Raw genomic sequence first — 12,731 nt, 5'->3', positions numbered from 1 at the left:
TCAAATCAAATAATTTTTATTGCAATGTTTTGGAACAGGTCAACTGCGAGTGTACATGTAGAAAGTATAGTTGTTAGAATGTTAAAGATAAATGTGTGCTGTGTTTGTGCTAGGGAGATATATGGGCAGGGTAATGTGAGTTATTGTTAGGGCCAGTGGGACAAAAAAAAAACAACCTATAAGACTACTTTCTGTACACTTCAGTTGAGTCAAAATTATAACATTGAACACAAGCACTGATTGTAATTGGAACCATTGCATACACACTGTATGAGTACCTCAAATAACACCAAAATAAACTTTAAAACCTTAAGTACTAGTTTTTTGTCTTTTTTTTTTTCAGCGACGTATAAATATCGACCAATTAGAGGCCTCCGTATATCACCATCGCGGCCGATCTAATCTGGTAACATAGACATACTGGTTGGGGGGGGGGGAGGGGGGGGGGAGAGGGGGGGGGGGGGGGGGGGATTTGGAATTTCTATCTCAAAAAAACCCTTTATGCACACTCCCAAGAGTATGCCTGTCAAGTTTCTGGATAATCGCTCAAAACCTTTTCAGATATAATGTATACCTTAAACAACCTCATAGTCGTATTACTGCATGTCTAATTAAGAGACTACATTTTTGGGTGAGGGATTGGGGTTGGGACAATTATTGAGGGGTTACCACATCCTCAAGCAACATCAGTCCATGGACTTTACAAGGATATTACAATACATTTGATTTTGACATCACATGATGTAATCCTTGTGCCAGGCTGGTGCCCTCCTCACACGGCCAGACCTTCGGACAGACGCAGGGGCCGGAGCGGGTGGTGTAGCTGGTTCCTCGACATCTGCAAGGCTAGGGCTATCCTCCCCTCTGCAGTCAAACGAAGCGGTGAAGTACACAACCTGTAGGAAGACAAGCTACATTTCAGTAAACAAACAAAGACGCATAATGCACAATATCGGTAGACATAGAAGTGAGAATCTGGCCTAAAACAATGATCTGATATGTTTATGTGCACATGGTTAACTCATATCACCAATATATATATGATTATTAAGATTCTTGAATATGTTAATATAATAATTTTTATTTATTTGCATAGCCCATTGTATAACAATACATACATTTTGTGATCCAGAGTTCAGAATATCCCTATTCTTCATGTATCCATACAGTACATGCTATATGAAAGGGTATGGTTTCTATATCATACCTTGATTGACATTACTTTTACAGTACATATCAATACTATGACATTTTCGAAAACCACGAAGTCAAATAAATTCTCCAAACATGAAAATTGTATTACATTTTAAACATGAATCCAAATGATTGCCTACTTGACAATAATATCAGATTGGTGTCAAATCAATGTAATTAAAATACAAATCCGGTTACATCGATAGCTATAGAGAAAATTCACTTCCCAGATTCTGGAAGCAGCAATTTGACTTGACAATTCGAATGGTTATGAGAACGTGACCCCTAATGGGATGTTGCCAGATCCTTATTAAATGGAGTGATACATGTAATAAAGATATATGCATTTTAATTGTATTGGTCTGAAATTGGGAGTTCCAATTATACACAGAAAACTGTATATGGTATATGTATATGTACGTACCCAGCCTGACTATACGCTTTAAAGATGATATCATTATATGTCTAGAAGTCTTTCAAGCTACAATATTACAGCTGAGAGAAAATATTTTCACGGTAGAAAATAACATATTCTACACTTTAGAGTTAAAATGTAGTACATCTTACCACGGCCTCCGACAGAGACAGACGCTGGCCAGCCGCAATAGCAAGCGATGTTGCTACTCGGCTCACCAGGCTAAAGCCGCGGAAGGACACAGCCTACAAGAAACAAGAGTGACAGAAGTTTCAGTAAACAAATAAAGACACACAATATTCTGCAGATTTTTTAGTACGCTGAACAGATTGATCAGATATGTTCGTATGGATAAGATTAATTGATATCAATTACATAAGTGTAAGAGAGAAGTTGGGGATAATCTACCCTAGGATCATATTTAAATGTGAACCAGAAGGTAAAATATCCCTATCATTCATATACACAGATGAAAGAGTTGTATAATCCTCCATTTCCATGATCAAATTGTTTTCAAACCAACTTCACGCTGAGAGATTACACGAGATGACATGAGTAAGTCACATGATTCAGCTTTTAGAATATCATAAGGAAACAAGAGGCCCAGAGGGCCTGTATCGCTCACCTGGTTTGCAATGCCAAGTAATGTTCTGAATACAGGTTCATTGTTTCTTTTCTGAAGGAATTTTAATATTAACCTCTAAATCCCCTATTGGGCCCCACCCCTCCTGCCCCTGGGGTATCAGAGCCAAACTTTATACAAGTTCTGTTCCCCTTCCCCCCAAGGATGTTTGTGGCCAAATTTGGTTACAATCCATGCAGAACTCTAGGACAAGTAGCGATTTATAGAATTTACCTCTATTTCCCCTATTGGGCCCCGCCCATCCTGCCCCTGAGGGACCAGAGCCAAAATTTATACAAGTTCTGTTCCTCTTCCCCCAAGGATGTTTGTGGCCAAATTTGGTTACATTCCATTCAGAACTCTATGACTAGTAGCGATTTAAATGATTTACCTCTATTTCCCCTATTGGGCCCCGCCCCTCCTGCCCCTGGGGGGTCAGAGCCAAAATTTATACAAGTTCTGTTCCCCTTTCCCCAAGGATGTTTGTGACCAAATTTGGTTACAATCCATGTAGAACTCGAGGACAAGTAGCGATTTATAGAATTTACCTCTATTTCCCCTATTGGGCCCCGCCCCTCCTGCCCCCGAGGGACCAGAGCAAAACTTTATACAAGTTCTGTTCCCCTTCCTCCAAGGATGTTTGTGGCCAAATTTGGTTACAATCCATGTAGAACTCTATGACTAGTAGCGATTTAAAGGATTTACCTCTATTTCCCCTTTTGGGCCCCGCCCCTCCTGCCCCCGAGGGACCAGAGCCAAAATTTATACAAGTTCTGTTCCCCTTCCCCCAAGGATGTTTGTGGCCAAATTTGGTTACATTCCATTCAGAACTCTATGACTAGTAGCGATTTAAAGGATTTACCTCTATTTCCCCTATTGGGCCCCGCCCCTCCTGCCCCCGAGGGACCAGAGCAAAACTTTATACAAGTTCTGTTCCCCTTCCTCCAAGGATGTTTGTGGCCAAATTTGGTTACAATCCATGTAGAACTCTATGACTAGTAGCGATTTAAAGGATTTACCTCTATATCCCCATTGGGCCCCGCCCCTCCTGCCCCTGGGGGGTCAGAGCCAAAATTTATACAAGTTCTGTTCCCCGTCCCCCAAGGATGTTTGTGGCCAAATTTGGTTACAATCCATGCAGAACTCTATGACTAGTAGCGATTTAAAGGAAATGTTGATGGACAGACGGACGCCGACGGACGCCGACGGACGCCGGACGACGGACGCCGCGCCATGACATAAGCTCACCGGCCCTTCGGGCCAGGTGAGCTAAAAAAAAGAATAGAGATATGTAACCATATGGGAGGTTTTTTTTTGGGTGGGTGTAATCTCTCAGCGTGAAGATGATTTGAAACAAGAGGTCCAGAAGGCCTGTATCGCTCACCTGGTATGTAATGCCAAATAATGTTCTGGATACAGGTTCATCGTTTCATTTCTGAAGGAATTTGAATATTTACCTCTAATTCAGCTATTGGGCCCCACCCCTCCTGCCCCCAGGGGGTCAGAGCCAAAATTTATACAAGTTCTGTTCCCCTTCCCCCAAGGATGTTTGTGGCCAAATTTGGTTACAATCCATGCAGAACTCTAGGACAAGTAGCGATTTATAGGATTTACCTCTATTTCCCCTATTGGGCCCCGCCCCTCCTGCCCCCAGGAGGTCAGAGCCAAAATTTATACAAGTTCTGATTTCCTTCTACCAAGGATGTTTGTGGCCAAATTTGGTCATAATCCATGCAGAACTCTAGGACAAGTAGTGATTTAAAAGATTTACCTTTATTTCCCCTATTGGGCCCTGCCCCTCCTGCCCCGGGGGGGTCACAGCCAAAATTTATAAAAATTCTGTTCCCCTTCATCCAAGGATGTTTGTGGCCAAATTTGGTTACAATCCATGCAGAACTCTAGGACAAGTAGCGATTTATAGGATTTACCTCTATTTCCCCTATTGGGCCCCGCCCCTCCTGCCCCCTGGGGGTCAGAGCCAAAATTTATACAAGTTGTGTTCCACTTCCACCAATGATGTTTGTGTCCAAATTTGGTCATAATAATTGCAGAACTCTAGGACAAGTAGCGATTTATAGGATTTACCTCTATTTCCCCTTTGGGCCCCTACCCTCCTGCCCCGGGGGTCAGAGCCAAAATTTATACAAGTTCTGATCCCCTTCTAGAAAGGATGTTTGTGGCCAAATTTGGTCACAATCCATGCAGAACTCTAGGACAAGTAGTGATTTATAAGATTTTCCTTTATTTCCCCTATTGGGCCCTGCCCCTCCTGCCCCCGGAGGCTTAGAGTCAAAATTTATACAAGTTCTGTTCCCCTTCCCCCAAGGATGTTTGTGGCCAAATTTGGTTACAATCCATGCAGAACTCTAGGACAAGTAGCGATTTATAGGATTTACCTTTATTTCCCCTATTGGGCCGTTCCCTCCTGCCTCCTGCCCCCAGGGGGTCAGAGCCAAAATTTAAACAAGTTCTGTTTCCCTTCCCCCAAGGTTGTTTGTGGCCAAATTTGGTCACAATCCATGCAGAACTCTAGGACAAGTAGCGATTTATAAGATTTTCCTATATTTTCCTTATTGGGCCCTGCCCCTCCTGCCCCCGGGGGCTCACAGTCAAAATTTATATAAGTTCTTTTCCCCTTACCCCAAGGATGTTTGTGGCCAAATTTGGTTACAATCTATACAGAACTCTATGACAAGTAGTGATTTATAGGATTTACCTCAAATTCCCCTATTAGGCCCTGTCTCTCCTGCCCCTGGGAGTCAGAGCCAAAATTTATACAAGTTCTGTTCCCCTTCCCTCAGGGATGTTTGCGGCCAAATTTGGTCATAATCCATGCAGAACTCTAGGACAAGTAGCGATTTATAGAATTTAACTCTATCTCCTCTATTGGGCCCTGCCCCTCCTGCCCTCGGGGGTCAGAGCCAAAATTTATACATGTTCTGTTCCCCTTCTCCCATGGATGTTTGTGGCCAAATTTGGCTACAATCCATGTAGAACTCTAGGACAAGTAGCGATTTATAGGATTTACCTCTATTTCCTCTCTTTGGCCCCACCTCCTGCCCCCAGGGGGTCAGAGCCAAAATTTATACAAGTTCTGTTCCCCTTCCCCCAAGGATGTTTGTGGCCAAATTTGGTTACAATCCATGCAGAACTCTATGACAAGTAGTGATTTATAGGATTTACCTCAAATTCCCCTATTAGGCCCTGTCCCTCCTGCCCCTGGGGGTCAGAGCCAAAATCTATACAAGTTCTGTTCCCCTTCCCCCAGGGATGTTTGTGGCCAAATTTGGTCATAATCCATGCAGAACTCTAGGACAAGTAGCGATTTATAGGATTTACCTCTATCTCCTCTACTGGGCCCCACCCCTCCTGCCAGAGCCAAAATTTATACATGTTTTGTTCCCCTTCTCCCATGGATGTTTGTGGCCAAATTTGGTCACAATCCATGCAGAACTCTAGGACAAGTAGCGATTTATAAGATTTTCCTATATTTTCCTTATTGGGCCCTGCCCCTCCTGCCCCCGGGGGCTCACAGTCAAAATTTATATAAGTTCTTTTCCCCTTACCCCAAGGATGTTTGTGGCCAAATTTGGTTACAATCTATACAGAACTCTATGACAAGTAGTGATTTATAGGATTTACCTCAAATTCCCCTATTAGGCCCTGTCTCTCCTGCCCCTGGGAGTCAGAGCCAAAATTTATACAAGTTCTGTTCCCCTTCCCTCAGGGATGTTTGCGGCCAAATTTGGTCATAATCCATGCAGAACTCTAGGACAAGTAGCGATTTATAGGATTTAACTCTATCTCCTCTATTGGGCCCTGCCCCTCCTGCCCTCGGGGGGTCAGAGCCAAAATTTATACATGTTCTGTTCCCCTTCTCCCATGGATGTTTGTGGCCAAATTTGGTCACAATCCATGTAGAACTCTAGGACAAGTAGCGATTTATAGGATTTACCTCTATTTCCTCTCTTTGGCCCCACCTCCTGCCCCCAGGGGGTCAGAGCCAAAATTTATACAAGTTCTGTTCCCCTTCCCCCAAGGATTTTTGTGGCCAAATTTGGTTACAATCCATGCAGAACTCTAGGACAAGTAGCGATTTATAGGATTTACCTTTATTTCTCCTATTGGGCCCCGTTCTTCCTGCCCCGGGGGGTCAGAGCCAAAATTTATACAAGCTCTGATCCCCTTCTAGAAAGGATGTTTGTGGCCAAATTTGGTCACAATCCATGCAGAACTCTAGGACAAGTAGCGATTTATAAGATTTTCCTATATTTTCCCTATTGGGCCCTGCCCCTCCTGCCCCCGGGGGCTCACAGTCAAAATTTATATAAGTTCTTTTCCCCTTACCCCAAGGATGTTTGTGGCCAAATTTGGTTACAATCTATACAGAACTCTATGACAAGTAGTGATTTATAGGATTTACCTCAAATTCCCCTATTAGGCCCTGTCCCTCCTGCCCCTGGGGGTCAGAGCCAAAATTTATACAAGTTCTGTTCCCCTTCCCCCAGGGATGTTTGTGGCCAAATTTGGTCATAATCCATGCAGAACTCTAGGACAAGTAGCGATTTATAGGATTTAACTCTATCTCCTCTATTGGGCCCTGCCCCTCCTGCCCTCGGGGGGTCAGAGCCAAAATTTATACATGTTCTGTTCCCCTTCTCCCATGGATGTTTGTGGCCAAATTTGGTTACAATCCATGTAGAACTCTAGGACAAGTAGCGATTTATAGGATTTACCTCTATTTCCTCTCTTTGGCCCCACCTCCTGCCCCCAGGGGGTCAGAGCCAAAATTTATACAAGTTCTGTTCCCCTTACCCCAAGGATGTTTGTGGCCAAATTTGGTTACAATCTATACAGAACTCTATGACAAGTAGTGATTTATAGGATTTACCTCAAATTCCCCTATTAGGCCCTGTCCCTCCTGCCCCTGGGGGTCAGAGCCAAAATCTATACAAGTTCTGTTCCCCTTCCCCCCAGGGATGTTTGTGGCCAAATTTGGTCACAATCCATGTAGAACTCTAGGACAAGTAGCGATTTATAGGATTTACCTCTATCTCCTCTACTGGGCCCCACCCCTCCTGCCCCCAGAGCCAAGCCAAAATTTATACATGTTTTGTTCCCCTTCTCCCATGGATGTTTGTGGCCAAATTTGGTCACAATCCATGCAGAACTCTAGGACAAGTAGCGATTTATAAGATTTTCCTATATTTTCCTTATTGGGCCCTGCCCCTCCTGCCCCCGGGGGCTCACAGTCAAAATTTATATAAGTTCTTTTCCCCTTACCCCAAGGATGTTTGTGGCCAAATTTGGTTACAATCTATACAGAACTCTATGACAAGTAGTGATTTATAGGATTTACCTCAAATTCCCCTATTAGGCCCTGTCTCTCCTGCCCCTGGGAGTCAGAGCCAAAATTTATACAAGTTCTGTTCCCCTTCCCTCAGGGATGTTTGCGGCCAAATTTGGTCATAATCCATGCAGAACTCTAGGACAAGTAGCGATTTATAGGATTTAACTCTATCTCCTCTATTGGGCCCCGCCCCTCCTGCCCTCGGGGGTCAGAGCCAAAATTTATACATGTTCTGTTCCCCTTCTCCCATGGATGTTTGTGGCCAAATTTGGTCACAATCCATGTAGAACTCTAGGACAAGTAGCGATTTATAGGATTTACCTCTATTTCCTCTCTTTGGCCCCACCTCCTGCCCCCAGGGGGTCAGAGCCAAAATTTATACAAGTTCTGTTCCCCTTCCCCCAAGGATTTTTGTGGCCAAATTTGGTTACAATCCATGCAGAACTCTAGGACAAGTAGCGATTTATAGGATTTACCTTTATTTCTCCTATTGGGCCCCGTTCTTCCTGCCCCGGGGGGTCAGAGCCAAAATTTATACAAGCTCTGATCCCCTTCTAGAAAGGATGTTTGTGGCCAAATTTGGTCACAATCCATGCAGAACTCTAGGACAAGTAGCGATTTATAAGATTTTCCTATATTTTCCCTATTGGGCCCTGCCCCTCCTGCCCCCGGGGGCTCACAGTCAAAATTTATATAAGTTCTTTTCCCCTTACCCCAAGGATGTTTGTGGCCAAATTTGGTTACAATCTATACAGAACTCTATGACAAGTAGTGATTTATAGGATTTACCTCAAATTCCCCTATTAGGCCCTGTCCCTCCTGCCCCTGGGGGTCAGAGCCAAAATTTATACAAGTTCTGTTCCCCTTCCCCCAGGGATGTTTGTGGCCAAATTTGGTCATAATCCATGCAGAACTCTAGGACAAGTAGCGATTTATAGGATTTAACTCTATCTCCTCTATTGGGCCCTGCCCCTCCTGCCCTCGGGGGGTCAGAGCCAAAATTTATACATGTTCTGTTCCCCTTCTCCCATGGATGCTTGTGGCCAAATTTGGTTACAATCCATGTAGAACTCTAGGACAAGTAGCAATTTATAGGATTTACCTCTATTTCCTCTCTTTGGCCCCACCTCCTGCCCCCAGGGGGTCAGAGCCAAAATTTATACAAGTTCTGTTCCCCTTACCCCAAGGATGTTTGTGGCCAAATTTGGTTACAATCTATACAGAACTCTATGACAAGTAGTGATTTATAGGATTTACCTCAAATTCCCCTATTAGGCCCTGTCCCTCCTGCCCCTGGGGGTCAGAGCCAAAATCTATACAAGTTCTGTTCCCCTTCCCCCAGGGATGTTTGTGGCCAAATTTGGTCATAATCCATGCAGAACTCTAGGACAAGTAGCGATTTATAGGATTTACCTCTATCTCCTCTACTGGGCCCCACCCCTCCTGCCAGAGCCAAAATTTATACATGTTTTGTTCCCCTTCTCCCATGGATGTTTGTGGCCAAATTTGGTTACAATCCATGTAGAACTCTAGGACAAGTAGCGATTTATAGGATTTACCTCTATTTCCTCTCTTTGGCCCCACCTCCTGCCCCCAGGGGGTCAGAGCCAAAATTTAAACAAGTTCTGTTTCCCTTCCCCCAAGGTTTTTTGTGGCCAAATTTGGTTACAATCCATGCAGAACTCTATGACTAGTAGCGATTTAAAGGAAATGTTTACGGACGGACGAACTGACGACAGACGCCACACCATGACATAAGCTCACCGGCCCTTTGGGCCAGGTGAGCTAAAAATTAATGAAAATATGACGGGTATTTACGTTGCGACTGTGAGAACTTTTGACAGAAATGTTGTTATTCCAGTTACTGTAACAGAATGCCAGAGTGAATGGACGTTTAAAGATTTGTTCGATTCTATAAACGCAAATGACGAAAACGATCGATGTGGTTGACTTAAAATTACATGCGTCATAGATAATCTGATAACCTATATTCTTTTCTAATTATTGACATCACATTCATTGTTTATATTTTTTACTTTGACTTCATATCATGCCAACAACATAAATACATAGAATTTATCTCCTTCCAACTTTAGAATGCTTTTGTATTGATTGTTTTATTTTCAAAGATGAAAGCAAGATCACAGAAACTAAAATAAGAATTAATGTAATTAAATTAATATGATGCATAATAATATGAATCAGGCATGGCGTGGGAAGAGCGATCAGCTCTGCTTTTTTATTTTAGTTTCTATTTCATGTAGCTAGAAGACATAATTTAGAAATAAAGGACGTACTTTAAACTACAGCAGTATATGATAAAATAATTTTCTAGCCTAAACTCAAGGAAATGAACTCAAAGATTCGGATTTCTCTGTGCCCATGCAAGGCCTGGAGTGCCCCATTTTTTTTGGAAAATGAAAAATAAAAAAAAATAAAAAATATTTTTCGTAGATTTCCCGATTCATCAAGCCATAACTTCGTCAATACCTGGCCAATTTTGTTCATCAAGCACTCAATGGAAATATAAATTATTTCTCTTTAAGGTAAGATATCTGTCAATGTTGTATAGAACCCATTTATTGAAATAATCACGGTTTTTAAAAAAATAGGTCCGTTTTTCTCGTCCGCCGAGATCATACCCTTGATACTATAATATATATATATGTATACTATTGGTTAAAAATTTTCGTGCCAGGTCCCTGAGATTGTAATTGGTACAAAAGTTTGTCACAGACATATATACCTACATGTGTACATGGTGACTTTATAGGCTCACTAAGGGAAATGTAGCAATAATGAATAGATTAACTTCAAATCAAAAGTCTTGGTTGAAGTTCTTCAGCTTCATGGCAGACTGTGAGACACTAGATACAGCAGTTCCTGTCAGCTTCATGGCAGACTGTGAGACACTAGATACAGCAGTTCCTGTTCCATTTTAGGTAAACATGTTTTGCTTAATTTGCATATTACAGATTTATCTGCCACTGCCCTTGAGACAAAAATCCTGTGCGAGTTATTCCCCTTAAAGTCAGATCTAAGAAAAGTTTGATTTATGAATGGATTCGTTTACTACGCATAGTAACGTATGTATATCTAAATTAAATCCACCGTGTGTATTTATTTTTCAACATTGTTTTCGGGAGATGTGGCGTCTAAAGAGGTACTAGGCTACAGACAGGAAAATTACTAAAAGATGTTTTTTTTTCTTTCTGTTTTACTCTTGTGACCTTCATGGAATGTTAAGGTTATTCATTGATAACTTGATGTACATGTAGCCCTTCATCCAAACATGCTCCCAATTCATCTGATTAAATCGTCTATCAATGGCCTCGTTTACTACAGTATTGTTTCGACTGGAGCAAAGTCTAAGAGTAAATTCTGGGATTTTAAACCCAGAAAGATATTTTTATCAACCTCAGGAAAAAATCTTTCTTGTTTAAAAAAATCATTGTACGTGTGTTTATGCTGAGAGCAACAAGACAACTTTGAACTTAGAATGGATCTAGATTTAGACCCCTAAAATGGCCACTTATCGTTAAAGAACGTCTTTTAACAAATAGTTTAAGGACAATCATTTTTACTATGTATAACTATGTGTCTAACTTGTAAATATTAATTAACATGTTGATTGGAGAAAGCTTTGAAAGTTGTAAGAACTTGTGGCTAATCCCATGATTTTCTTATTCAGACAATAATTTTAAGACTAGGAACAAAAACTTAGATTACATACCTTGCCACGGACGATAGCATTGCCGATGCTATGGAACATCAGTTCCATGGCGATGAAGAGAGCGGTGAAAGACTCCATCATGATGATTCTTGGATCGATGCAAAATGCGTGTGTATGGTTGAGAGTATCTCGGAGAAATGGGCAGAGATTTGAATGGAAATTCGAAATGTGAACCAATAATAGTCTTCGTTTCTGTCATGTGACCAGTCTAATCGTGCAAGGGCACATATCGACTGTGAACAGTTATCATTCCACAACTTCACGCGTGTACCCTACTCACATTTATATTACTTGTAGAACGTATCCAAATCTAGATCTACCAGAAAGTGTTTCTAAAAATATAAAACTCTCCAAATTCAAATACACCCCCTACATGTATCCCAATAATCACTGTTCTGTGAGTCTCTGACTCTCTGAGTGTTATCGACTCTAAATAAAGTCTATTATTATTATTATTATAGATAAAATAGGACACACATCCTCGACATTCCAGGGGATACTATCACAGTCGTTTTAATATGTATTCACGTCAATGAAAGCTGGTAACTCCTGGAGAATCGATCGAGGATGGAGGGCACTAGGATTTATCCAAATATATAGGGCTCGTGGAGTCCACATAAGTTACTTTCTGATTTCTATTATTTTGCTTATTTTTTAATTAATACGACTTGAGCTAGGTTTATTCAATGAATTATGCATGTGTCTGTGATAGAGAAAAAAAGTCTATATATATAGAGCCAAACGCCTGTGATTGTACATATACATGTGTATGCAACACTAAATAAAGTTTCATGTATCTTGTAATTAATAGCGATTTGATTCAGTTTAATTTATTTTTCTCAAGAATTACCTATATATCTTTATAATGTACATGGTATAGAGAAACATAGACAGGTTGGGGACACTCCCATACACGTATATGCGGGATAGTCCACGGGGGGGGAGGGCAGGGGGGGGGAGGGGGCAAACATGTCTTTTTCACTGTGGTGTACCCGATCTGGAGTGGACACTTCAAGATGGCGGCCGGTTCAGAACGAAAAAGGTAGGTGTCGGATACAAAGTGATGTTTCTGCAGAAATAAGGAGCCGATTTTTCCATAGCACGGCTAGATTTTGAGAGAATTTGACAAGGAACACGCACATCCATTCCTCTGGATCCATCATTACGTTTTATGGTTGTATCACTGCTCAGAAGTGGGCGTAAGTTGCGATTTTAAAATCGAAGCTAGCAATCATTGTAAACATGCGATTTTCGGACGTTTTGATGCTTATAATTTATACCGAATGATTCATCACGTATGTCACAAAATGGCGTTTCTACTTAATTCTGCCAAAGCACAACTTATTTGGTCAACTAATTAATTAGTTATCGATGTTTAAACAATTTCGCATTGACATGGAGTGGACCCTGAAAATTT

At 41.7% G+C, this 12,731-nt stretch overlaps 1 protein-coding gene across 2 annotated transcripts; it reads right to left on the bottom strand.

The window, feature by feature from the left end:
- Positions 1 to 467: 467 nt before the first annotated feature.
- LOC138332721 (uncharacterized) lies at positions 468 to 12,178 on the bottom strand. Of its 2 annotated transcripts, none has more exons than XR_011209847.1 (3): positions 10,332 to 10,827; positions 1,762 to 1,854; positions 468 to 896 (listed from the first exon to the last, which is right to left on the bottom strand). XR_011209847.1 is itself a non-coding variant. In XM_069280708.1 (3 exons), the coding sequence occupies exons 1-3, from the start codon at positions 11,393 to 11,395 to the stop codon at positions 735 to 737; spliced, it is 336 nt and encodes a 111-aa protein (XP_069136809.1). In that variant the 5' UTR covers positions 11,396 to 12,178; the 3' UTR covers positions 468 to 734. The 2 variants fall into 2 exon arrangements, 1 of the variants encoding a protein (XP_069136809.1); XM_069280708.1 differs by lacking the exon at positions 10,332 to 10,827 and adding an exon at positions 11,315 to 12,178.
- Between the last annotated feature and the right edge of the window lie 553 nt (positions 12,179 to 12,731).

The sequence above is a fragment of the Argopecten irradians genome, chromosome 10 (genome assembly GCF_041381155.1).
Source record: "Argopecten irradians isolate NY chromosome 10, Ai_NY, whole genome shotgun sequence".
Lineage (NCBI taxonomy): Eukaryota > Metazoa > Mollusca > Bivalvia > Pectinida > Pectinidae > Argopecten > Argopecten irradians.
The sequence above is the reverse complement of the archived record's forward strand: the minus strand, read 5'-3'. Positions and strand labels throughout refer to the sequence as shown.